The sequence below is a fragment of the Brachyistius frenatus genome, unplaced genomic scaffold, assembly GCF_029030835.1.
Source record: "Brachyistius frenatus isolate BFR_SWC_R1_liver_20210118 unplaced genomic scaffold, ASM2903083v1 Contig_61, whole genome shotgun sequence".
Classification (NCBI taxonomy): domain Eukaryota; kingdom Metazoa; phylum Chordata; class Actinopteri; family Embiotocidae; genus Brachyistius; species Brachyistius frenatus.
The window spans coordinates 201927-229491 of NW_027210660.1; the positions used below are offsets into that span (position 1 = coordinate 201927).

The window sequence follows — 27565 nt, forward strand, 5'->3', positions numbered from 1 at the left end:
AGATTTCAGTGAGTCTAAGAAATTGATTAATAATAAGATTTACATTTAAGGGACACCCAGGAGAGATTCATTGACAAAGCCACAAACTTTAAACTCTAAATGTTATGCTATAACTTTGCTTGTTTTGGTTGTTTGTCTCTCATCCATTGGTACTCTATGCACAGAACAATCAAAGTTGCAAAGTAAGGTCAGGGAACATGCGCTAGAGGTGGCTGGTTCGATCTCCACACTAAAAAAAATGGTTGTGCCCTTCAAAAAAAAAAAAAAAATATATATATATATATATTTTTTTTAACTTTATAGTGTATTATTTGTATGTTTATGTACACATCCTGCTTTATCTGAAATTTAGTAAAAATATCAATGTGGCAAGTTTCTCATATTTTTGTGAGCAAGGTGTTGCAGCCTCCACATTTCAAAATAAGATCCAACCATCCCGCACCTCTTGATCTGCATTAAAAGCCTTTCGGACAACAAAAACACAGCTGACTGTCTACTTATCACATCTGATGGGTTATTAATTGATCAATCTAAGTAATCTTTTAATCAAACAGAAAACTGACTCGGTGTATCCTACATCAGACTACAATACTCAATATGATTTAACACACTTCAAACACATAATTGCAAAGTATGCAGGTGTCAAAGGATAAATAGGACTCGTAACCACCCTGATGTATGGGTGTTCAGTTTACTGTAGCCAACAGCATACACATCAGTTTTCATGAATCGTCATATATATATATATAAGCAGTCACGTCAAGACAACGCCGAGTAATAAAATAAACTGCTCTTAGTGTTCTTGTCAAAATGTTTTATTGTCAATCTTGCTTACTGAATCCTGCTGTTTACTTCAGCTTCTTCTTGGGTCTGATGTTATTGGTGTGTCCGCACTTCTTCTTGCGGCAGTTGGCAGCACGAGCGCTACACCTGGTATTGGTCAAACTAAGTCTTAGATCAGAATAACAATATCAATCTTCCATTCAGACTTTCTGGAGGGTGTAGACCGCTGGTTTAGTGACGGCCTTAATAACCCACTGATTACATTTAACCTGGATCAATGCAAACCCCTTGAACTACAAGCAAACCTAAACTGCCACTATTTAATTACAACGTGCCATGAGATGATTCCAACTCCCTCTTAAACAACCTACTTTTCTTTTTTTTTTTATCAACCACTAACGCTACTGTGGGAATAAGTGACAAAAAAAAAAGCGTTGGAGTTTGGTGTGAGCACTTTCTTTGTCTATTCAGTCCATATTTTTCCACCCGGTTGTGTGTCTCCGCTGCAGTGACTCTTTGCACACCAGGACTGTCTATCTGTGTGACAACAGCTTTAACAGCTTAAAACTCAAGCAATGAGTGTAACATGTAAACTAACTCCTGAACTTTTGACTTCTTCATATCTTTTCTGTGAACCTTGAACATTTACAAAGTTGTGTCAGAAATCCCTATTCTGTTTAGGCAGCTTTGCATCAAAGGATAAATATCTGTTAAGAGAATCAACACACTAGTAGTGTTTAGAGATTTTGTATTTGACAATTTCTATGTGGTGGTAGTTTAAATGTAATACATAAACTCTTCTCTAGAAGTATTGTACTATATGTTGGCAGCTACTGGCCAATTATCTTCTCTTATATTATTGACACCGAACTCATTCTTGGAGAGCAGAGTGCTTAGTTTGTTTACATACTTGCGGCACACCATCTTGTCACAGTTGTACTTATGAGCCAGCGGCCTCAACGGTGGCTCAATGATGCCCCCTCTTAGACGCAGGACGAGGTGGAGGGTGGACTCCGAGGAAGAAAATCATTTATAATTTTCTAATAATAATAATGACAAACCCTACTGTATATAATGAAATATAGCTCGCCACCAAAGTAATTTAATGTACCTTTCCGGATGTTGTAGTCGGACATGTTGTGTCCACCCTCAAGCTGCTTTCCAGCAAAGATGAGACGCTGCTGATCAGGCGGGATACCTTCAAAAAACAAACAAACAAACAAACAAAATAGACGGGGACAAATGGGAATTGGTGCCAGAAAATCAAATTCAATGTAGAAGCTGCTCACTACACTGATTACAGCTGCTTTTCATTACTGACTTGTACACGTACAACAACACTACATGTGCTCTTTTGTAACTTCTAAAAAATTAATCATAAAAAACATTAAAATGTTTGATATTTGTACTGATGGAAACACCATCAGGGAACCATGCTCAATTTTCTTTAGTTTAAAACATTTAGGGAGACCGATAGTTTCAGAGTAATTCTATGTTTAAACCTGAGGTACTTTTCTGCTGCATAAAGATGTACTAGAAAGCAAAACATTTCACACAGAAATTTTAAAAAAAAACCTATGGAGAAATGTTTTCACGTCACACTACAGACCTTCTTCGTCTTGAATTTTGGCCTTGACTTTCTCGATAGTCACTGGCTGCCTAGAAAATCTGCATCTTTGGTTACTAAAAAGAAAACAGAAAGTGTGTCAGTGATGCCAACAAACACAGAAATCATGCTCAAAGACAACTGAAGAAAAACTTGTCATGCTGCGAGGGTTGTTCCTGTACTGATAAGCCACTTCCTCCTCCAAGTTTTTAACAATCATATTTATTATTACCTTTCTAAGTTTTTAACAATTATATTTATTATTAACCGTTCAATTTGTTAACAATCATATGTGTAATTGACTGCCCAAGTATCGACAACAATTTACACACAAATATGAGCTTACAAACTCCATTTATACATGAGCAAGCCAAAAACAAAGCACAAACGTAATGCAATTATAAAGGAGTTGTAACTATTACTGTAGTGATAAAATAAAACAAAAAACGATGGTCTCAGAGGTAATCTGAATTTACCTACTATTCACCAGCAGTAAAACAGGAACTTGATGAGCCCAGTCATGTGTTGAAGAGGGAGAACAAGTTCATCCGGTCCTCTGCTCTGCTAACACATCTGGATGGTTTGGTGTGTGAATCACAGTTGCTGACATGTTGTTGATTTAATGACGGTGACGCTCTGATGTGGTTTCATAAGACAAGGAAAAATAAGTACGTATCACAAATATTCACTACTGTAATAATCAAAACAAAAAAAATCTGACAAATAAAGATAAATGTATGTCGTCCCTGGGTGGGCTCGAACCACCAACCTTTCGGTTAACAGCCGAACGCGCTAACCGATTGCGCCACAGAGACAACGGTGACAGCAACGTTCACGTTACAACTGATAAATGGCAATACAGTACTTTGACACGTCAACTTACGAAGCACTCTTCAGTGTCTGAGCGCCCCCTTGCGGCGGTTCCCCCCGGCGGATGGCATTGACGCGAGTGGGTGGATTGATGTTTTTCACCGCTAGAGGGCTAATCGCAAACTAAGTGTAAAAATATGGAAACAATAAAAAAAACAATATATATATATCAAGAATACGACGTCAGACGTGAAAAAACAGGTAGAGGATAAGTATCGCTGCTTGTTAGCAAACGGTCATTTGTAATATAAAAACTGTAACCTCGTGTTTTGCGCGACACCTGACGGCTCCCCATTTTAACTACCTTGATTACTAAAAGTTAAAATAATTGTTTAATTTACCAGTAATTCACAGACAAAATGTTAACGTTACATATGTACAACTATATTTTATACATCAATAACCAATTAGCTAAGGATAATCGTCACATTAATTTAATTAATTAATTAATTAATTTAAAAGAAATTCCCCTCGGGGATTAATAAAGTAACTACCTAACCTAACCTAATGTGTTACAATACAACTATTACGTCAACAAGTTAAAATAGACAAACCACTTTAAGAACAAAGACCAGTTCTAATTTGTTTTTGCAACACGTATAACAAATATCAACACCGTAGTTTATAACTAACGACCGACGGAGAAGCGAGCAAATTAAATCCCAAATTCACTCTGCGGTCTCCCGACGGTGTCCTTCAACACGGAAAAAAAAAAAAAAGCAGAGTTAGCCTGTAGAAAAGTCACTCCTTTATTTACGTTAATCAGCTACGAATAATCAAATAAATAAAATAGTAACCTTACTTCGTTGCAGTGCCTCCATTGCATCTTCCTGGAGACGATTCCGTGCCACGCAATTATCACGGGACTTTCGGAGAAGCCCACCGGTGTCGTCCTGGTACGAGCCGCCAGGGGGCGATGCGCCACCGCGGAGACGGCTGTGTACGGCGTCACTTCCGTCACGTGACCGTCGGCACGTTTAAATGCGTTATAAAACTGGAGGCACGCCATCGACTTTATTATGTACAGATATAGTCCAACCTCTGAGACTCAGGCACACGCGCAACACTTTGCTCCGACCTGCTGTATTTCCGTGGTGACTTATTATCTTGCTCTGCTTCATTTAGAAACAGCACGGAAGTAAAACATTTTAAAACTATTTCGAAAAAATAAATAAATAAATAAAGCTGGTTTAAAACGTGTTGGAGCCATAATGTATTTGTTTTGTTTTGACCGTATGCTGTTTTTGTGTTTGGACACCGGGCGGAGCATTTGAGCAGGACATTGTATGTACTGGAAACCTCAGGTGATTTGCACCAAGTGCGTGAATTTTGTGCATCATGTTCAATGGAAACTGGAATGTACTGAAACTGCTGAATGGAAAATGAACTGTGATGATGGACTGAGGTTTTCTGCCTGTGCTGAGGTGAGCGTATGTGCGTAAATAAATGGGTCACCGCAGTCAAACAGTTTTGTATTGGACATTGGTTTTTATTGTGTGCCCTGAACACGCGTCCCGAATAGTTCTCCTCATTCACAACTAAATGTAGTCGTATTTATTGGAAAGACGCTACAAAGCGACTTGGTTGTTACTTTTTCTATTGTAATTTGACCGTTGCAGATCATTTCTAATGAAAGACTGTCTACGTATGGTTTAAATAGTGGAGAATGAAACGATAGACTTCTACTGAATTACACACCAAAACCACTTCAGTCTCAAAAATCACGAGACAGACTTAGCAAAACTAAATTAGGGCTTTATTTCTAGCATTTAAATGCCTGCTGCAAGTATCTAACGACTTCACTACTTTACAATATTAAAAAGGCACTTCTGTCTATGCTTGACATACATACAACCCAGTGTATAGCTTTAGTTTTGTTATTGTTTTATTTCCTCGTTAACAACCCCTTTTTTTTTAAATTTTACAGACATGTGCTGTGCACACAGTACAACAGACATAACAAAGCGCCTAACATTTGAATGATTCTCTGATTTGTCTTCACACAAAGACCATTGTCCCTGTCCTTATCATTCCTGCCGACCGCAATAAGTCTGTACCATAACTCACCTCCGGCAAAATCCATCACACAACAATAACACTGTTGTCTGTGTTTCTTGGTTGTTTGTATATAATATACATAGATATATACTGTACTGTATGTACTGTGCATTTTATATTTAATATTTTTTTACTGCTATTTTATTGCTTTTTATTATTCTATTATTAACGTATTGCTTCCTGTATGCTGCTGTAGCGAAAAAAAAAAAAATCCCCTTGGGGATTAATAAAGTAACTACCTACCTACCTACCTACCTGAGAAATGTAAATTATAAAGGACTTTTGAATCGTCGTCACTGAAGCTGAACAGGCATTCAACGTAAGGATTCAAACCTAAAGCCACGCAGCAGAGTGGCGCAGCGGAAGCGTGCTGGGCCCATAACCCAGAGGTCGATGGATCGAAACCATCCTCTGCTATATTGGCTCTTTTTCAAATATTAATAAATAATTCCCACCCCTTGTTTTATTTCACTCTAAATTAAAAATGAAGCACAGCTGCACCAGCTTACGGTAACTGCTGTAAAGAGAGTGATATATCACTAATATATGACTAAATAAAACAATAAATGTTGATTTAAAACAATGTCCGTTTTAATGTTGATTGAAAAAAAAAACTGGGACTTTATGTTAAAAAAAAAGTCCTTAGTGAACTTTCCTCATTCTGTCAGCCACAGACGACCTGTGGTTGGTCAAGTTATTGAGGACACAACTGTTGGTCAGCACAGACAGCTTGGAGTCAAGAGTATCTTTACTCTTCTCCCAATAATAATCTCCTCCTTCATCCATAATTTCCTCGCCTCCTTTTTCCTCCTCTTCCTCTTCAACTTCACTTTCTTCATCGCTGCGTTCATCTTTTTCCATCTGAGGGCAGAAGCAGATGCAGAATAATTCAAATGAATGACAAAGCTCAGGAGCAAGTGTAATCATGGATGTTAAATCGGAGCTAGAAAAAAATGACACCGTCATATTCAGTTTTGGTCTGTTCAACGGGATGTTCAATGTGTTCTACGTATTTCACCTTCAGCTGATTTCAGAAAACCCCAAATAAATGATTACTTGTGCACCAAATTCTACGTGCCTTCAACATATATCTATAATTCATATTAAAGATATGTGTTGTACACTCATTCTGCCCCTGAAAGTGAAAAGTTTAAAGAAATCATTGAAATCTCAATATTCCCATGACATTCATATGCATGATGAGTGTATGTAAACATTTGACCACAATTTTTCTTATCAAATATAATGTGCGGCTACAGGGCTGTGGGTCGGCAGGGGTAAAGCAGGTCGTGGCTCTACATCCCGGATGTTATGTCTCCATGTATGACACTGGATGCTTTTCATTCTACTAACGTGCTTTTATTTGTTCATACATACAACATTTCATGAGGCTGTACTGCTATTTGTTTTTGTTTTTTTCTGAATGAGCCAAGATACATTTGGAGTGTTAATTAAGAAAATAAGAAAAGGAAAAAATAAACAAACCCAGAGAATATCTTTTCATGATTCATTGATGATTCAGATTCTTCCTATAACATTATTTACTTTGCAAAAAAACATGAATGAATTTCACTTTTGGTCCTCAAGTATTTTGTACAATCTTACAGTAAAGCTGTCTGCACCAGGCAGCGGATTCCTTTTACATTCCTTTTACAGATCAGCTGATCAATCGATAAACAGAGTTTGAATTACTGCTCCACGTGAATCCTCTCTAGGAGCACCAGTGGGAGCCTCGTCTCCTCTCGCTTCTCGTCTCTCAGACACATTTAGGGGAACGCAGCATTCTCGATGACGGTGAAAGCATTAATTAGCTGAATGATTGCACCCACTGAAGTCGAAACTGCTCCTAAGGGGTCAGACTAACACCTTGAATGGAGACTCGCTGCCATAGATGAGTGTGTTTTTACAACAACAATAAAGCTCTCATAAATTCAGCCATTTAACATCGTCTTGTGAGATGTCTTGTGATACATTTTAGCGTCACTGCTGACTCTTACCTTGCCTTTCAGGAACTTGTAGATCATGCGTAAGATTAAGCTGGCCCAGAAGATGTGAAGAGCTTGCAGCACCATCAGCAGTACATTAAAAAGGTAGTAGCCGGCAAACGGCTCGAACATCTCCATTGACAGTACCAGGGTGGTGTGAATGATTCTGGAAGTAATCAAACAACTGGAGTCAAGTTTCCAACTTACATTTCACCCATGTTGCATTAAGTAGTTATTAAGTAGTTATTAAGTAGTTCATAGACAAAAAAGGAAAAATGTCTCATACTTGGTGGGGAAAATCACCAATCGAGTCACAAGGAAGACCACAGCAAACACAACAAACAGGGTGTCACACGTTTTCCTCCAGCCAGTGCTGTAGTTGAACATCTTGGCAGACTGCAGAATTATATTAAAGATTAACCGAACCAGTTATACAAATCAAAAATGAAGCTCAGAGTGAAGACAATTTACCACATCAAACCAAATTTTAATAAAAGCGTTATCCAAAAACTTAATGTGATACTGCAGAGGAGTAGGATAGGAGAAGAACAAGAAAATAGGTTTTCAACAAGGGGAGAATAAACATGAGCATGCCAGACATTTATTTAGAGCAGACCAATAGTACGTACTGTTATTAGCATCATTTGTAAGCCTTTATAGTTGTTCTTGCTTGTTGTTGTTTCCTTTATGTGAGTGAATCAAGCACAGTTCAGGTTTGGGAGTATACCTTAATTTGTTTCTAATGCACAATCATTTCTTTTATGCGGGTACACAAAGGTCACCTTAGGCTCAGTCACAGGATCCTCCTACTGAAGTAAATTCAGTTCCCCGCAGGCTACAGCAGAGATCTCAGAGTAGATACAAATTTCTAAGAAAAGCCTGAAGTGCAGTTTGAACCTCTGATTGCAGTTCAGAATATTTAGGCAACATTTTGATAAGGCTACGCATGAGATAGAAAACTGATCAAAGTGGAAAGATATCTGTGCTGATTTGCTCTGACGAGATAAATTATATTTGTGAGGACTTGGAACTCTTACGGCATAACTTGTTCGTTTGATCCACCTCCATGAAAGCACTGAGATAATGTTTTCCCACACATTTGTAAAAATCGGCCTCCTTCATCTAATTTACACAGCATGAATAAAGTGTGAGAAAGTGCTTGTGGAAAAGTGGGCTGAGTGGCTCAAATACAGACCTACAACACAGACATATTAGTCAACAAATTAGTCACCGCCGTTCATGTTCTGTATGAAAAAAAAAGTCATTGACTTATTCTAACTAACGTCATGTTTACAATGACTGCAATGCAAGGTAACTTGCATAAGAAATATCATTATTTTAGCCCAAACCATAATCATTTCCTCAACATAACATCATAGATTTGTTGCCTAAACCTAACCAAACTGTGACTGTGTCAATGTTAACCATGTGTTTATTACTGTTACGATGGTGAGAAAGGTCCGATACGCCTGTCGCTGGTACTCTGCAACAATCATATAGAGTATGTCATTTAAAACTGCCTCCTGAACTGACAAGGAGGTGGAGGTAGACTCTACAAACTATATCTATGGTCCCGCTGACAACTGATGGGCTGATAACATTTGAATCCCATGATGAATGAAACATTTGGTATATTACCTCTAGCAGGATGTCAGAGGAGTCATGAAGCAGCATGACCAAGGTGCCGATACGAATGCAGTTGGCACAATAGGAGGAACTGAGCAGGAAGATGGTAGCCAAATGATGGATGACTTGCTCTTTAAAATCCTGGCAAAGCAAGCAAACTTATATATAGTCTTTAAAGAGGAAAACAAAATAACCTTCATGTGTCAACAGAAGAATTTAGATTTCTGGTCTTTCAGTCACTCATAAACCATGTGAGGGTGAAGTTTCTCCTTAAAGTAGGAGTAAAGTGACTGAAGCATTAAATGTAACTACGGTGAAGCAAACATACAACTAATACCTTCACTGGAGCACTTCTCTAAAGCGCAAATGTTTTGTGAGCCAGGAGAAAATCTGTTGTGTAACACTGATCAAAGGAGGAATGTCGACGGCCCTACCTTTCTCTTGATGTCTGCAGAGATCCGGAGGAGCAGGGAGCCATAAAACCCCAACTCCAGCATGTAGTACCAGTAGTGAGCTCTCTCCACGGGCTGAGGAGGAAGTGTTATTTACAAGTCAATAAACAGGTGATTCAAAATCAGCTTAAGGCAGCTAGTTTGCCAATTAAATGTAGGTAAACAAACAAACAAACAAAAGTAAAAACGTAAACTGAAAGTCATTTGGTATTGGTCAAATGAAACATCTTTGGGCTTTGTTAAACTCTAGCAGTCCTTCTTTACACGATTCTGACTGTCTCATAAAGCACAGTCTGTCTACAGTGTAGGCTGCAACATCAGTCAGATGTTGAACACAGTAAATTAACCCAAAAAGAGATGATCACGTACCAGTACCACTAAACAGAGATTTATAGATAAATCACCTACCTCCTGTGTCTAAACAATAGATAATAAGTCTGAATGCCACATTGGTTGTGCAGCAGAGTGGCGCAGCGGAAGCGTGCTGGGCCCATAACCCAGAGGTCGATGGATCGAAACCATCCTCTGCTAAGGTAGCATTTAGATAAAAGATCTGAAACATCTTTATTATTCAATCAATAATGTGTAGAAAAAGCTGTTTGATGTCACCTTGGATTTTGGGAAAATACATAAAAAAAAGTTGTTTTTTTTGCTTTGTTCTAATAGACCAAACAATTTTTCAGTTCTAAAATGGAGTTTTAGTGCAAATACAGAACATTGTGAGGCTGCAGAAAAAGAGGTAAATATCAGAGTACTGAGCTGGAAAGATGCAGCTTCTCATTGCCAAATGTTGCCAACAACAAAGTTGACATGGTGAGGCTGAGCAAGAAAAGCACACAGCAAAAATACAAATAAATTACAAAGATTAAAACTTGTAAATATCTTTCATTCATTTTTTTGTAACGTATCAATCTTCAATTATTTTATTTGACTCTTCTATCTAGAAGAATCTAGATCAAGGTAAGACAAAGTATTTTGTAGGAAGTAGGAAAAGGAGCGACGGTTTTGCATTTTCTGTTTACAAAATATTGAATATCCTTCATTTAACATCAGATTTCAATCATACTCATGCATAAGGCACAAGGCCTTCCTCCTTTTTGAAGCTGCACGTGCAGCAGTCTCATTTGACCTCATCCAACTTTCCTTACCAAAAAGACATAAACTGGCAGACTCTGATTTTCACAGAGCAGAGAGTTGATGTAAATTATGTTTTCACCTGAACTGGATACTGCCTCCAACATTCTCTGCGGTACCAGAACCAGGGTCTCTGCAGTCGGAGCAGGACAAGAAAAATGAAAGAAAAAAACAAGACCAGGTCGAAAAGTATGAAAGGACAGGAGTAACACCAATTTTCAGATTATATTTATTTACATTGACTCGCTTACAAATGATGTTTTTAGCAATAATAGAAGTGTTTTGTTACAATGTTATTGTTGTAAAATGTTTTTAGAAGTCATACTCACATCAATCAAGCAGGACAATCCTGCCACGAAGGCTGTGAGGTAGAAAAAGAACCTCCAACTGCAAAATAACACTTAGATTCAAAGGTTTTGACCAATCAATAGGCATTTTTCTGCAGAGGGGGATTCTTTCAAAATTAGTCAAATTAATTCCAAAGGGTCTCTCTGGATTTTGCAGAGGGTGGTGAAGGAAGTGCTTTTGAAGGAAGTCATCTGTACAAAGAAAGGGTTGTGGAGGGAAAGCACTTACGCAGCTTCACCAAACTTCCTGGTCCGACAGGGCCTGTCTTGGTTCCTGCGGAGTCTGAACCATGTCTCAATCTGCCGCTGGGTTTTGCCGCACGACAACATCAAACTAATAATTTCACTCTGAAATAACAACAGCTCAGGGGAGACAGGAGAGGAGATAAGGAGGGACGGAGAGCAGAAAGGCTTCTCAGATATTGAATATAATGTCAGACACCAAAGATTATTGTCACCGATTCAGTATTTGACTAAATGGGAAATAATGTCACAATATGCCCTTCTGTTCCTGAGTTATGGTGTCGAATCATGGCCAAAAAAAGTGTTTTTGCAGAAGATTATGTCACAGAAAAGTTGACCATTGACCATCGCTTTCAAATTTTGCCAAAATTAGGATGTGACTTATTCAGTTTTGGCCAAAATTTATTTTGTGAGGTCACAGTGAAAATTTGTCAGTTCCTCTTTCAGTCCAAGCAAATGTTTGTGCAACATTGGAAATTCTCTTGAGGTGTTCCTGATATATCACTTTCATGAAAATGTGAAATATGTGTGCGCAGACATACAAAACTTTTAGGTGAAAAAGTTAAATAATTTGTGCCTCTACTGGTGTTTTTGATGTGTCCTTAAATAGATTGACAATCATCTGCAGGTTTAAACACATTTCTGGAAGCATTTTTAGTTTATCCAAAAGCTAAGAGACAATAATACGTAAGTGTGTATGACTCCTGTACAGGCAGTGGTGTTTCCCCCCCAGCTAAGTTTTCCAGGAACAAGGATGCGTCACTGTTCACATTGTTCCTCTGCTCTTTCATTGAACATGATCCCACTGATAACTAATGAGCGGTGGTAAAAGCTTAAAAACCCACGAACTTGTTTTTTTTTTTCAGTGTACTCAGACAATGAAGAAGTACATCAAAGTACTTGTAGAAAACTGGTCCCTTATATTATATTATGTGACTTTTAATGCAAATGTATCAGCAGCATCTTACTGTTGTAGCTGGATGAGGTGGAGCCAGTTTTTACATTTAAGTATACACTTGATGAGTAGTTCCCAACTGAGTGGTTGTGCCCCTTCATGGGTCTCAAGATAAACCCGAGGGGTTGTGAGATGATTATCGTTGTAGGGAACAAGAGAAACAAAGTGTCTTTAGACACATTTCTGATTATTTGTTTCACGTTTCGTGAAATATAGATTTTTTTTTTTGTGGTCCTTTTGGGGAAATTGCCAACAACTCAATGACATACGAGGGGCTACAAATAGACAATGCTCTTGGTTAGGGGTCACAAACCACTGACTTGTCTTTAACAAGGCATTTAATATTCCGATCTTGTGGTTTTCAATCTAAAATCTTAACTTGCAAAATGACCTGCAACTATAGTTGGCAAGTTACTTTCATCAACTGATTAAAAATATCCCCCAAAAATGTGCATGCATGCTGAAGCCTTTTCAGACTCACCTGTGTGGGCTGTTTGCTCCTCTGGGTGTAAAACAACTCCAGTTTCGGGGAGGGGGCAGCAGTCACCTGCAATCTATTCTTCACCCCCAGACATCTGCTCATGGGTGGGGCTAAAAACCTGGAGACGTGCAGAACAAAAGGCAGCTTACACAAATGATGTGGGGTAGTAATGGCAGCCAATCGGCAGTCCTTCTTGAGCTGTAAACTCTGTACAAAACAAACCAGGAGACAGCAGTGGGTTTGTGCTCGTGCATGTATGTATTGTATCACGCAAGTTTTAGGTGAAAAAGTTATTTTTTTATATACATTAGACTATTTTACAAAGCTGCAAACAAGGTTGTCGTTAAACGTTCAGGACATTTTGGAGATTCATGGTTTTCACAGTAATATCAGATAATAAACAAACCAGAGCAAAGTAGCTTAGTGTAACAACAATATGACATTTTAACTGTGTCTAACGAGCAAGCTGATTCTTCTGACACGTCACTTCTGGGAATGTGCGAACAGAAACACACTGGGGATGTAATCAGCCAATCAAAAAGACACAGTGCCAGGATGTGTGAGTGTGTGTGTTTGTGAGGCATGTTATGCACTCCTTACAAGCCTACTGCACCTTTCACTCGACTCTTATCCCTTCTAACAATAATTGGGCCTCCATGTTACTGATAGATTTTAGAAAATAAAGTTTAAAGTGAAAATCACTGCATGCAAACAGGATTTGGTCTACAGCTAATATTTCTGAGGAAGGTTAATTTAAAAAAATCTTTCATTTAGGTGAGAACATTTCTAATTTTCTCTCTCTCTTCCCCCTTCTTCCTCTCTCTCTCTCTCTCTAGTCCCCAAAGCCTTTTTCCTGATGACTAATATACCTGCTCTGCTCTCAAAACACCTGCTCGCTGTTCTACAGCTCATATCCAATTACAAATACAAAGTGCTCTGTATGATACTGGACACTGTCATATTCAGGAAATGCTGCATGACATGTTAGAACCAGGTCCAAAGTATAATGCTGTTTTTTTAATGGTTCTAAAAACCTCAGATGATTGTGTTTCCTAAAAAAAAAAGGATGTAGTTGTTATTTCAGGTGAGGTAGGATGAGGTGTTTAATTGTTAAAGCTGCTGTAAAGCCCACACTATCCCAAACACTCACTCTGTCATATATTTACAGACCATAGAGATCGGGTGTGTTGTACCTCTCAAACATGTAGCGCAGGGCGACAAAGCCGAGTGCGAGTGGCAGGGCTACAAGAAGGTCCCGGGGTCGTGGTCGGTCAGAGTCCGCCAGCTGCTCCATGTCTCTCCAGGTCACACCAGGAGGAAGCCAGTAGTCCTGCCTCCATAAGTCTGGCAACAGGTCCATTTTTCTGAGGATGGACAGACAGAGGTAGAGAACGCAAATAAAAAATGGTGGACAGGATGCTGGTGCTGGTACTTGATTGTGTGTGTGTGTGTGTGTGTGTGTGTGTGTGTGTGTGTGTGTGTGTGTGTGTGTGTGTGTGTGTGTGTGTGTGTGTGTGTGTGTGTGTGTGTGTGTGTGTGTGTGTGTGTGTGTGTGTGTGTGTGTGTGAAAAAGAGAGATTAATAGAGGAAAACTATGTTCGCAAATTATCTTTTCAAGGAAATCCACAAAATACTTATTATTTTGTTCCAATATATTTTGTAATAGAATGTAATTGTGTATCAAGATTACTGTGAACAATTTCTATTCTCCTTTCAACCTTTAGAAAAAAAATGAAAATTTTGATAGGGTCCCACTTTGCCATTTGCCTACTGTTAAAATGGGACACTGCTCTTAGTTTAGTTTTTAAGGGAAACATGTTTTTGAGTTCACACTTGAAGATGTAGAAGTATTTACTTGTTCAGTGTCATTTACTTAATAAGTCTTTTGTTTGGCCTTTACTATTACCCCCCCCCACACACACACACACACACACACACACACACATCTGAACTCTTTAGGCTTAGAACAATTTGTGACCTAATTTGATATTAAATGTAACAGTAGGAATTATTTTTCTATGTTTAGCGTGGTGTGTTTTTATGGAATTGTTTATTGCTTCAACAAAACAAAAACTAAATACTTTGTTATGTTTCACTTAAGTATCTCAATCGTGTTTTTGTATTTTTGGGGGTACCTATTTGAAGACATTAAAATGTAGAAATTACTTTTTTTTCTTTAATTGCTAATTTAAAAAAAAAAAACTTATATCAAGAGACAAGGTGTCCCATTTTGGCCATATCAAAAACTGGTCTCAGAATATAGTTTGTGTTTGAGATGGAATCATGATGATTTTTTTTGTTTCTTTCTTCAGTTCAGTATATTGGACTATGGACGTTTATGTTTATAGAATATAAGTTGGGTGCAAAAGCATTTGGATGATTGAATAGATTGTTATAGAGTGCAAATTTTCATAAAGTGCAATTATTTACAAGTAACCACAAAGCTATAAACAACACATTAAACAGCCATGTGTGAGGTTCATAAACATGTGAAGCAAGAATGCTCTAAAAATAAGTGTATACTCTTTTATAAATACACTAAATACAAAGCAAAAAAGTGCAAGTCTGAATAAGAATATACTGTGTATCGAGTCTATGTTTAAAACCCAGACTTTTAAACAAAGTGCAGAGCAGCTAAAAGTACAGTAACCTATATTCACTTCCACGTTCAAATACACCGCGTTGTTATTAAAGCGTTGAAAGAAACGGGCTCCTGAGCGGAAACGTACCTCTCAGCAGCTCTGAGGAAATGATGAACTGGTGAAATCCAGCAGGCAGAAGAATTAAATCCACTTGAGCTGGGATTTAGTTTGAGGCTGGGGATGCGCCTCGGTGCTGCTGTATCCTCCTGACGACGACACCGGTGGAAGTGAAGCGCTCGCTCACAACGGTACAGCTGCAGAGTTAGGCGGAATGCAAGGAAGCAGTGGGTACAGCGGTACAGACAGACAAACTGCAAATGCCCTACAAATAAGCCCTGTAATTAATCATCTTGAAACATGACCATAAAATATCTAACAGGCAAATTAGGGAAATAATCAGTGATACATCCCCCCCCCCCAAAAAAAAAAAACAACAACCCACGTTTAATTGATTTTAAGCAGTTTTTCTGAACATTTGTATATAGTCACACCACAGTGATAGCTTCTAAAGGCAATTTAGTTGGTAATTTACCTTTATTCTGAAGACTTCCGGTTTTGTCTATCTCTCTGGATGATGCAGTTTGATGGTCGTGGAATTTGGGGCGTCTCCTGTTCAGAGGCACGATTCATACCCTTCTAACTCAGTATTATTATTCATCGCACTGGCTCCACAGATTGTGAAGTGTTCGCCTTTGATCTAGGTTTGTTGTCTTTGTAGAGACTCCGGAAAATGCTTAATATTTCAAATTAAACAGCAGGAGAATGGACTTGATATTCATCCAAAATGTAGTATTATCAACACTGCGGCTGTATCTGTTGTGGAACAAAGTACTCAGATCCTTTACTTAAACAAAAATAAGTGCATAAATATAAAATTACTCCAATACAAATAAAAGTCCTGCCTTAGACAAATCTACTTAAAGTAGCCTATTAGCACCAAGTATTACAGTACAAGTACTTCTTTGGTCCCTCAGGCTGATATATTATTATATGCTATATCATCAGATTATTAATACTGAAGCAGCATGTCACTGTTATAGCTGCTGCAGGTGGCGCTAGTTTGAACTTCTTCATATCTAGTTTTAAAGCCTCTACAGGGACAGCAGATAAATCTGAGGGGTCTTCAGATGATTACTGGGAGAGGTAAGAAGAAAAAAACAAAGTTCTGATGCGCAAATGTGTTTTCAGTTTTTGGACTTTTTCTTTAATCTTTGATTTTTGGTGAGATATCAGATCATTGGAACATTTGCTGAAATTAAAACATGTGAGAAGATTAGAGAGTAAATCTCCGACGTCTGAAATGTGACCCCGACTACACACTGCTTTTTGTAGGATGTCAAATCTTTATCTGAAAAGTAACTAAAGCTGTCAATTAAATGTAGTGGCGTAGAAAGTACAATATTTCCCTCTGAAATGTTGTGGGGTGGAAGTACAGAGTAGCAATAAATGGAAACACTCAAGCAAAGTACAAGTGCCTCCAAATTACACTAAAGTAAAACACTTGAGTAAATGTACTTTGTTACCTTCCTCCACTGAACAGTGTAATTATTTGAGTGTATCGCAAATTGCTTATAAAATGCTTGACACATTTTTGACCACCAACACCACATGTATCTCATTACATTTCCTTATACTCCATTGTAGATTATGCTTATTATAGACTTCTTGAGTAAAGCAGCTGAAGACAGTGACAGCGGCAACCCAGGACACTTCCAGGATTTAAGAGTTCAAAGGTAAACACACTTCCCTGAGTGTGTGCATAAACTGGCTCAAGAAATGTGTGTGTGCAGTCACTGAGGGCTCTGTGTGCTGCTCGAACACAAACTGTAGTACAAAAGACAAACCCACTTTAACACACGCAGAGGCACACACGCTGCCCATAGTCATACCAGCACACATAGATACACTCCAATCCTCATCTCACTCCATCCTCCTCTTAATCCAGTACAAAACTCTGTCTGCTTATCTGCCACAATAGGCCGATAACATCATGACTGCTATGCAGATGAGCTCATCCTTTTTGTCATGCAGATCAGTCAGGACCACAGCTGTGTTATGTGTCAAACATCAGTGTATTATATATATATATATATATATATATATATATGTAACGTGTTTAAAGGATTTGTGTGTGCTGGCAGATGGTAAAAGGAGAGAGTTTGTGTACATTTTGCAAAAGATAGGCAACAATGATTTGCATGTGTGTGGGTGTGGATGGGGGTTTTGCCTCCCTTCAGTGTGTGTACTAGTATTAGTGATGTTGTGGGGATGTAAATCTAGTCACATTGTGGGGACATGATTTCTTTACGGGGACGTAAATATTTAGACTGTAGACTTGTTTTAAAATGAGGTTTAGGTGATAAAGTCCAAATGAGGAAATGAATGTGAGTCAATGTAGTGACGGAAACAGGCTGTGTGTGTGTTAGCTTGTTTTTAACCCTCCTGTTGTCCTCAGGTCAAAATGACCCGCAGCTGTGTTCAACCAAGTTCTATTTTATTTCTATATTTTTATATTTTTTGGGATCATTGGTCATCATTCTTTAAAGAAACCCTCACAGCCTCCTTGTCACCAATGATCCCCCAAAAAATATGAAAATAAAATAGAACTTGGTTGAACACAGCTGCGGGTCATTTTGACCCAGGGACAACAGGAGGGTTAAATCACAGTGGGGACTTAAATCTTAGAGCAAACAAACCTAGAGGGACTCATGTCACTGTGGGGGCAACAATTGAGGTCTGTATGGGTATAGTCTGCTTTTTGAGGGTTGGTTTTAGGGTTATGGTTATGTTAAGGTTAGGGTAGAGGTTAAAGTTAGGCATTTAGTTATGGAGGTTAAGGTAGGGGTAATGGGCTTGGGAATGGATTATGTCAGTTAGTCCCCAGTGTGCATGTGTGTGTGAGTGTGTATGGAGGAGGGGGGGGGGTGTTTGTGTATGTGCAAGTGTGTTTCTGTGCATTTCTGCAGTGTAGGATCAGATCTGAAAGTTATAGCCTGTGCAGGTTCAGGAAAGTGTTTTCATTCTGTATAATACTGTACATAATCTGAACTGAAAGAGCGACTCAGGCATCTCACTCCTAAAATATTTGATGTGAAATATATGAAAATGAGAGTCGTTCATATCAGCTAAGCCTTCAACAGATCTGAGGTTGTGTTTTTTCTGCGATCCAGCACCATTTGCATGCCTGCGTGGATGTGCACGTGTGTTTGTGCAAGTGTTTTTTTTGTGCATACAGTGTGTGAGAGGGTGAAGGGAGCTGAATGGCTTTGTTGTTTTGTCAAGGAAGTAAATTGTCAGAACCCACTGGAGCAAAATATGTCCTGTTGAATGCCGGACTAATGAGGTGGGTGTGTTACACTGTGCTTCCAACCATCTGTTAGAGCTTGATAAACTGTAAAGGGCTGTTTGTGGACTGGCCTCTGTGTGCTAGGTTTATAACCGCAGATCATTTCTGCTTTCCAAACTAATACATTTCTTTCTGACAGTGGAAAAACCCATGAGTATTACAATTACGGTTCCTATGATCTGTGTAGCCATTGTACGTATCATACATATATTAATTAATATATTGCTGCAAGTAGTTCAGGCAGATGGAAAGAGTTGCTTACTTCTCTGGATATAGCACAGTTTTACTTTGAGCTTAATGCTGAAGTCACCATGCTAACATGCTCACAGTGACATTGGTAACGTGCTGATTTTAAGTACGTTGCATAATGTATACCATGTGAACCCACTCAGTTTAGCATGTCAGCATGCTAGCATTAATAACTCAGAGTATTAGAAATATTGAAACTGGGGATGGGTCATGATTTGAAAATATTCTAATAGTCATTGAAATATATAAAATCAATTACTATATGAGACTATTGTCATTCCTTATTTCTTGTTATTTTACCATCGCCTAGTTGTAATGAATTAGTCCCACCACAGGGTGGCAATAATGCACCTGAAAGCTGTCTGCCAGCCGACATTATAAACAGCATAAGGAGAAGAAGAACACCTTAAAAGAATAATAATAATCAATTAGTTCTGAGCGATTATCAAATGGTATTTTTGCTTGAAATGTACATCCTTGATTTAAACTGCAAATACAAAGTTAAGGAGGCACCAAAGTTATCTATGTCCTGTGAAGATGACATAAAAGTTTGTACCAACTTTATTAACAACCTGTCCAGTAGTTGTTGAGACATTTAACCCAAAATCCCAAACCTGGCACACCGATGGCACAAGAGGAAAATTCAGGGAATCATATTAGTCATTAGGATTCATCCTCTGAACACCGTGATTGTTTGTACCAAATTTCATGGCAGTTGATCTAATAGTTAGTGAAATATTTTGTTCCGGACCGAAGTGGTGGCCCAAATGACAGACTGACCCGTAGAGCCATGGTAATAATCAGCACCAGCTGTATGATAATAACAGAAGAACTCTGAGTTGAGTGTATGGGACTCTAAAACATGGACTCCATACAATCCACAAGTTATCCTTTTGTTTAAGGACTGTAGGCAAATCTTTTCTGTATTAAAAGAAACAAGTCTTTCCATTATTACCTCACCAGCCAGACTTTTGTTTCATTTTCTCTAAAATAAACTTTCTTAATCTTAGATTGAAATCCAAAAACGCTTTTTTCATGTGTTTCCTCACCGTGAAGAAACATGTTTGAGCCCCCTCCAGAAGAGGTCACAGCACACTAGATAGGCAAGTTCCTGAGAGACAGATCACAAACTGAAACTGGTGGGGAATCTAACAAGAGTATAGAGGAAGAGGGGGGAATCTGAGGGGATACTGACATGCAATTGATTTCAGTAAATGCTCCTTCAAACTACAAGTGAAAGTGTTTTTTAACTAATGGGAAAGAACCCCTCGTCCTTCTTAACGACATCACATGAAATACCCTAAACTGTCCTCTAAACACGCTTGAGTGCTGTGATGAGGGTCTAATTCATTCTGCACAAGGATATCTATTTGAAATGCACTTATTGTAAGTCGCTTTGGATAAAAGCGTCAGCTAAATCAAATGTAATGTAATGTAATATATTTCATCTGGTGGGGTAATCTGACTCTGTGAGGGGCAGAGCCTCGTGAAGTAACTAGCTGTGTCTCTTTACGAGAATTGATTATTCAATTGATTTCATTTGCTCTAAATCTTTCTAATATTGATTTTAGCGCAGCAGTGAGGACAGCCTTTGCTCAACTAAAAGTTAATGTGTTTGTATCAATAGATGCCGTGCGTTGTGTTTGTAGTGTGTGTTCTACAAATCTGTAAATTAATTAGATTTTTGAAAAAGCAGGACAAGACAAAAGCTTTTATTATATTAAAAAAACAACCTGAATGCCACTTTAAAGAAACATTAGGAAAATGTTATTTTACAAGCAAGAGTTTACATCCAGGAAGTTGGACCACATACAATAATTTGGTATTTTATCAAACAGTCCTTTAGTCATAAAAGTTGAGTAAAATATCAGTACTAAACTTTATTTATAAAGAGCCTTTCAGAGCCATATTTCAAAGGGCTTTACAGTACAATAAGGGCAGAAAATATTTTACAAAACAAGTGTCAAAAGGAACAGAGATATCATTAGTATGAAATTATGAAATAGATGTTAGATGATTTTATCTTCCTACAGGCACTGATGAACAGATTTGGCTGGTGCACTGGACGGGGCCTAAAGGGGAAAAGGATTAGGGGGGGAGTGCACGCATTTCATAATCATAACTTTATATGACATGTATTCAGTCAGTGCTGTGACCCTCCACACTGAGCCTCCTAAGCCTCTTAAAGGGAGGGTGACATGAAACAGCAAAACTCCAAAGAAGATATGCTGTTATTAACTGTTATGCATTATACATTTATTTTTTACTGTGGAAATTTAGGACGCAGTGAATTAAAAAAATAGAGTGACGCAATTTAAGTGTTTATCTCAAATTAAAGAATCTTGTTAATTACAAATCATTTTACCTGAGGATCCTCTGAGAGGTGGCACCAACACCACACAATGCATGGTTAGCATAACAAACTAATTTGGAAAGTTTTCAGTTCCAGAAACACTATGACATCTTTCATCTGAATTTTTGGTTTAACTGCACTTCTAAAAAAATATTTTTTTTTACATAAATCAACATCTAAAGTTTGCAGTATTGTCTTGGATCTTGTTACAGAGTGTATTATGTCTAAATGACCCTCAATTAAAAATGTTTTTATTCAATCAGGACATCTCTTGCAGCAGCTCTGCTCTCAATTTATAATTCAATCCTGGGATTTGTAAAATTATTATAGAATAAAAAAAAATGACATGACAAACTGGACTGGAGTCATAACGTAATGCAGTGATACTGATCATTCTCTTCCTGCAGTGCTTGTCACTGAAAGCATCAGACACGCCACAAGAATCCAATAATACATTAATTACTGTAAATTAAAATGGATACTGGGCTTCTGATGCGTCTGCTCTTTCTCTCTGCGCTCAGAGCTTTCATATTGTTGTCTTGCAGCTTAGACAACTGACAACTTCCTTTTACACCAACAAACAACAATCATGCTCCTAATATATTGGAGTTTCTTTCATTTTCAGAAGGTCAAATTTTTTGCAGGAAAGTCCCTCAAAAAACAACCTCATCCCCCTCCTCGTTACACCAGTGCGTAATCAAACTGCCCTCTGTCCAGCCCCTCCTTATGGTCCGTCCATGATGATGCTGGCATGCTGCTGTATGGGTCTAACAAAATGCGGATACAGCGGACCACGAGAAAGAGCAGCAGCAGCACGAGGAGGCCGACAAAACACAGGGCCGTTCCCTGTTCGGGGTGCCCCGCCATGGGCTGCAGCGCTGTCGGGCCCTTGGGGAACCCGGGCGGAGCAGGAGAGGAGAGATTGTAGTCCACAACCCAGTAGTTTGTGTCAGTCATCTTGGATTTGAGGGGACGTTCAGAAGGTTTAAATCGCTCACTGTCTGGCGTTTGTTACGCAGTCAGAAGCACTGAGGAGTGTCATGGCTCTACACCGTCATCTTTGTTACAGAGAGAGTGATTTCGAAACCCCATAGGAAGCTCACAGTGAAACCTGTCAGCTGCCAGCTGATTAAACCCAATTGTTGTTTTTCCCACAAGCCGCAGGGCAAGCAGAAGCAACACGTCACAAATCAGTATTGCAAATAAATGAGCCCTCTGGTAAACTGAGCTGCAAGCAGAGACATGCTCAGTGCGGTTTAATTAGACAGAATCGCTTGGTGTTCATACGTCCCTCTACAGCTCTCTTTTCTCCAATATACACTCATTTGTTCTCAGGAGAACCAAACAATACAAAAGCAGAGGTCACTATATTCTTCAGCACGGTCCTCAGTTTATTTGTCAATATTTTAATTGTCATCCAATAGCAGCCCTCGGGAGGCCTTTATTGTAATCACAAAGTGAAGTGTAAATCTCAATTGAGTGGTTGAAGATGTTCCATAGATCAATCAAAGTGCTTTGCAGGCTGTCAATGATCCGCGCCGTGGTACTCCAGAGAACATTCTTGCGTTAACATCATTTGAATGCTTTGGTTCTTCATCTACTGAAAAAGCTTCTATTTTTGTATCTTCATCTTCATCCTGAGTCACCGGGAACCTCTTGGTTTTGGGGATTCACTCATCAGGATACCTAAGAGAGAGAAAAAAAAAGACATGCAGCCTGAGTGAGTTTCCAGCATGCAGAGTTGCTGAATGGAGTGAATTGATTGATTCAGGGGGTTCGGGGCTGGACAGGGGCCTTGGAATATTTCAAGGGTTATAGATTTTTCTCCTTCAGGGGCCCTGAAGAAGGTATTTTCAGGTATTTTCCCTAGCAATGCTCCTGCCAGCGCACATGAAGAAAGAAAATAGTCTTACTTCAAAGCATGTCCAGTCTTCTAATATTTCTTGTGAGAAAAATAACTGTCAGACAAACCAGAAGCACTACTCCTCTCTTGAACTCAGGTACAGTATAGTCCAAGATAAATAAATCACACACTGATGACGGAGGAGGAAAAAATGTGTCGAAAACTCCCTGGAGAGTTGCTGCACTCTTGCTCAGAAACACTCTCCGTATCCTCTTTAATGGGCCGTGGAGTGGAGAGATGTTTCCTGCGGTAGGTTCACTCCCCAGTCAGCAGAATCTATTCCAGAAGGCTTCGTCTCCCTCCTTACCACTCCGCTGATCCTCGTAAAGACACGTTCATAGGTCTCCGCATGATGGGACTAGAGGGCCAAGTCGAGCTTTAATTTATGAAGACATAATGAAAGAAACTGCCTGCCTCAGTATCAATTATCAAATGGCTTGTGGTTACATCTGGACCGGACAGTTCAAATAGCTGCCTGTAGTAAAGGAAAGGAGGCTAAATCAGCAAGACAGACTCAAAGTCAATAAAGAGCCATGAAGTAGGCATACAGTGTACACAACTGGACAACACAGGCATAAGTCAGAGTCAGTAAGTGCAAAACATTTCGATAAAAACTGCTTCGGACAACAGGGAAATACTAGTTGAAGGAAATGATGCATCTTTCTACAACAAATAACATCCGGTTTTCTGAGAAAGACTGCATAACCCTGCTTTTCTGGATAGATGTTTCATTTTTTAACAGTTTTAGGATTTGATTGATTTTTATCAGGCGCAAGAAAACACAAAAGAAAATTGACAGGATTTAAAAGTTAGGATTTTTTTTTCCCTCTTAAATCCTTTTGAGTGTTTGCCCAATCAGAACAGACTTGAACTGAGAGTTACGCAACACAACCATAATTTTTGCTCATCGCTGCAGCTCTGCTTTACCAGTTTCCTTAATGCACAGAAGTGAGAGATTATTAATTAAGACTCAACCTCCATTTTTTTTATAAACCTTTAACCAGCTTTTATTTAAGTCAGGGAGGCAAACAAAAAACTAAGTCTCACAAACGTGTCCAGTGGTTCTCACTCATAATATGTGGGTCTGTTTTAAATCTGGGGTTTCAACCGTCACTGTATGTTTTTAGGTCATTCATCAGCTCGGCAGGTAACCCAAGGTCAAAATGATAATCAAACACCACAAAGCCGAGAACAAAGACGGACACTTGGTGAGGAGCAAAACAAATACAGCTATGAAGAATATAGATAGATTTAAGAACAAGCAGCATTGATCCTCATTGAGACGCCTGCTTTGGATCGTAAGCAGCGGATGAATCACACTGGTGCCTGTACACTTCTGATTTACTCAAAACGGAAAAAAAATAAATAAATAGCCGTGGACAGTTGTGGACTCCAGGTTGGAAATAAAACGTGGTGACATGTTCCAGAATCACATTTTTCCTTTTAAAAACAACATGAAATAGGGTAAAACATAGATTCACGAAAGCAGCCATGCCCATGAATCCTGACGACAGAGCACATGCAGTGACATATGGCGGTCCTCGTGGCTGTAATACCTCCCAATTAGGTCTGTGGATTATGACAGCAGCTTTGAAAATGTCAAGGACTTCTCTAAATAAAAAAAGATGTCTGAAAACTAATGTGAACCCTAAATTTAGGACTGCCAGGCTAAAAGAAGAAAACTAATCTAATTTATGTGCCAATTAACTCACCTCACCTTTTTTTTTTAAACAGTTATAGTTACATGTAACATCTGAGTGTACATGTTGCCTCTGCAATCCTCTTATCCTGAGGATAGTTTCATATTTTGAACTCAGAAATAGTTGGAATTTTGTTTGAAAAAAACATGCAACTTCAACTTTTCTCTAAATCCTCACTGAAAAAAGTTGCTAGAAGGAGTTTATTTACTTATCTTCTTTTAAAACTTGCATTTTACTCATTTGTAATTTTAACTACTCGACTGTATCTCAGACACGCAGGACATCAGATGAACCTCAAGCTGTGGGTTAAACAGTGTATATTTTGTGTCTCCTCTGATACAATAATTACAGTTTTAAAAAGCAGCTCCTACAGAATGAATCATAATATTAATATCACCTGTGTCGTTGTGATGGTGTCTTTATTATAACATGATAGCAGGACAATCGATTGATACCCTTTTGAAGCATTGTTCAAGTTTTACAGAGGACTGAACCAGCGTTCACATATTCTACATTATAAAGTGTGATATAAAGTTACACAACAGCTCTAAACTTGCAAACGTGCCATTCCTAAAGTAACCCTCGGCCGTGCGTGCCATGACATCCACAGCACCGCAGGAACTTCTACATACTAAAGTTCACGTGGAGCAAACACAACCACCATCATAACATCATCCCAATGACGGACCAGAGGACGAGCAGATTAGATTAGAACTTACTTTGAGGCTGGTGTCACTGGTGACGGCATGTAATCTAAAACACAGTGTGATGATGATGATGATGATGATCCCGCACCAGCAGCAGCAGCAGCTGTTCAGCACTGTGGACAGCTCTTGGCTTGCTCACCCTGTACACCGGAGCTTCAGGTCTGTCACATCCTGCTGCACCTCTTCCGCTTTGCTTCCAAGGCTTTAAAGTCTTCTCACTTTGAGGGATCCGCCCCACATCCCCACCTCCCTCCCTCCCTCACTCCCTCCCTCACTCCCTCCCTCCTTCTCTCCCTCCCAGTCCACTTATGACCATCCCTGTATGGACTGCACACATAATCTTTTGCTTTGGATGAGTGAAGAGCCGAGAACCCTGTGTGGCTTTTGTATTATGTACGAGGACTGCTGTGGGGCATGGACAGTCAGAGGTCCTTATGCAGCCAATATGGCACAGTTATCGTGCCAATATCTCTTTATCGGTTAAAAAAAAAAAAAAAAGCAGTTAAAATAGAATGCAAATACTTTGACTGCAAAACTGAATTCTTACTTCTTTTTCCTGCTAAAATATTTTAATTATTCTGATCAGATTCGAGTGTCCAGAAAAAGGAACCGCTATAGGTTGTACTAATTCATCTGAGACAATGTTGTAGATACATTTTAATGTAATATTTTTGCTGAAAAGTATCAATGGTGAGAACTTTATACAGTGTAGTCTTTACAACAGAGTTTGGAGTAAGATACTTTAAATATGATAAGGCCATTGTAAGGTAATGCATAGAAGACACTCAGTTTCTCTGTATTTTGGGGGGGAATTTGTGAAGGGAGCCTTCAAAACATTCTAAATGAAATTAAATGGTAAAACACACAAAAAGTTCTGACACAGTCTTTGTGGTGCCTTGTGGTCACGTTGTTGTCACTTTGACCTATGTACTTCATATTTCTAATCTTCTAGCTACAGCTCTGACTGGGTTAAACAAACTTGCCAAATGTACAGTGCTGCAGGTACTTTTTGTAATTTTAGGAAGAACACATTTTCAGTTTTATAGGAGCCTTTCTTGTTTTGTTTTAGGGCCCCACTAAAGTCAGTAACTTAGGCTTTGCCATGTGAATAATCCAGCTTTGAAGACATACAATTACTTTATGAATATTACAGTGATTTGTTTGAAAATAATATGTCCAGCCAAATCCTATTGACAGTTTATTGTAATAAAGTTAAAGTTGTAGTTAATTAACAACACCTATTTTATTAGTTTGCATTTTCTTGGAGAATGATAAGTTTATTGGATTGCATAAGATGACTTAAGGCTGCATTGCAAGTTTTTTTGCTGAACTGCAAGAAATTACATGATCAAAATATGGAACAAAACAAATGGATCTACCTGGTTGTGCCTGCTGCTCAGCTCCAGATTCTTACTGTGAGAAGTAATTAATTGACACGATTAAAACTCTACAAACACTGGGACAGATTGCCGTCCGTACACATCCACCTCTCCCCTGCCTGCGGCCACATGGGATCTCCCTGTAGGTTTAATTAATAATCAGTGGATTGTAACACTGCCCTGAAGGGGCTCGTAATGTAATGACACTGAGCAGTGCTCCAGCAGGCCGCCCACTGTGGTCATAATTGATAAGACTCTCCAGGTTAGGAAATTCAACATTTCCAATGCTGTCCTTATTGTTATAAATGGCAAAGTGGGAGGTCAAGCTGTGGTTCAGGGAGAAGACGTAAGTCACTTCTGCAGGATACCTGGGACCCACGTGAGTCTGGATTGAGGTTAGACTGTGAGCACATTTTGACTTCTTTGCAACAGCTGGAATACTCAAATCTCAACAGGGGGTCAAACCTTAACTTTGTCCTACTGTAATCAAGTTGTCAGAATTGTTTGGTAACACTACTGAAGCAGCTCTAAATGTTAACAATATGCTTACAATTATATATTGTAGGACTAAATCTTTTCCTGTGTATACCGAAAAGATTTTCCCTCAAAACTGAACAACTCCTTCAAATATTGTTTAATTTGGGGAAGTAAAATCAAAAATGTTTCTCTCTGATCAAACAAAACTTTTTCCAACCAAAACAACGACAGAGTTAAAAAACAAAAACAAAAACAAAAACAAAAAAACA

General features: G+C 38.8%; 2 protein-coding genes, 3 non-coding genes and 1 pseudogene across 5 annotated transcripts; 2 read left to right on the forward strand and 4 right to left on the reverse strand.

The window, feature by feature from the left end:
• Positions 1-608: 608 nt before the first annotated feature.
• LOC138625371 (ubiquitin-ribosomal protein eL40 fusion protein-like) lies at positions 609-4268 on the reverse strand (annotated as a pseudogene).
• Positions 3131-3204, reverse strand: trnan-guu (transfer RNA asparagine (anticodon GUU)). The gene has a single exon. It is a non-coding gene; the product is annotated as a tRNA-Asn (tRNA).
• A 911-nt stretch (positions 4269-5179) lies between the features above and the next one.
• LOC138625380 (ceramide synthase 2-like) lies at positions 5180-15289 on the reverse strand. The gene is made up of 11 exons (XM_069706266.1): positions 15270-15289; positions 13734-13904; positions 12541-12658; positions 11091-11209; positions 10844-10901; positions 10597-10647; positions 9363-9455; positions 8941-9069; positions 7589-7698; positions 7315-7468; positions 5180-6178 (listed from the first exon to the last, which is right to left on the reverse strand). The coding sequence occupies exons 2-11, from the start codon at positions 13898-13900 to the stop codon at positions 5960-5962; spliced, it is 1218 nt and encodes a 405-aa protein (XP_069562367.1). The 5' UTR covers positions 13901-13904; positions 15270-15289; the 3' UTR covers positions 5180-5959.
• Positions 5663-5734, forward strand: trnam-cau (transfer RNA methionine (anticodon CAU)). The gene has a single exon. It is a non-coding gene; the product is annotated as a tRNA-Met (tRNA).
• On the forward strand, positions 9840-9911 carry trnam-cau (transfer RNA methionine (anticodon CAU)). Its single transcript has one exon. It is a non-coding gene; the product is annotated as a tRNA-Met (tRNA).
• Positions 15290-21802: 6513 nt separating the features above from the next.
• On the reverse strand, positions 21803-25615 carry LOC138625381 (cortexin-1). The gene is made up of 2 exons (XM_069706267.1): positions 25453-25615; positions 21803-22816 (listed from the first exon to the last, which is right to left on the reverse strand). Exon 2 carries the CDS (start codon positions 22085-22087, stop codon positions 21812-21814), a length of 276 nt encoding a protein of 91 aa, XP_069562368.1. The 5' UTR covers positions 22088-22816; positions 25453-25615; the 3' UTR covers positions 21803-21811.
• Positions 25616-27565: the final 1950 nt, after the last annotated feature.

Excerpts from the sequence above, each read along its gene's own strand:
- LOC138625380 (XM_069706266.1), bottom strand. The coding sequence starts at position 13,900 with ATGGACCTGTTGCCAGACTTATGGAGGCAGGACTACTGGCTTCCTCCT. Across the intron at positions 9,456-10,596 it reads GGAGGCAGTATCCAGTTCAG|CCCGTGGAGAGAGCTCACTA; the intron begins GTGAAAACATAA and ends CTTCCTCCTCAG. Across the intron at positions 6,179-7,314 it reads ACAAGTTCCTGAAAGGCAAG|ATGGAAAAAGATGAACGCAG; the intron begins GTAAGAGTCAGC and ends TTCTGCCCTCAG.
- LOC138625381 (XM_069706267.1), bottom strand. The coding sequence starts at position 22,087 with ATGACTGACACAAACTACTGGGTTGTGGACTACAATCTCTCCTCTCCT.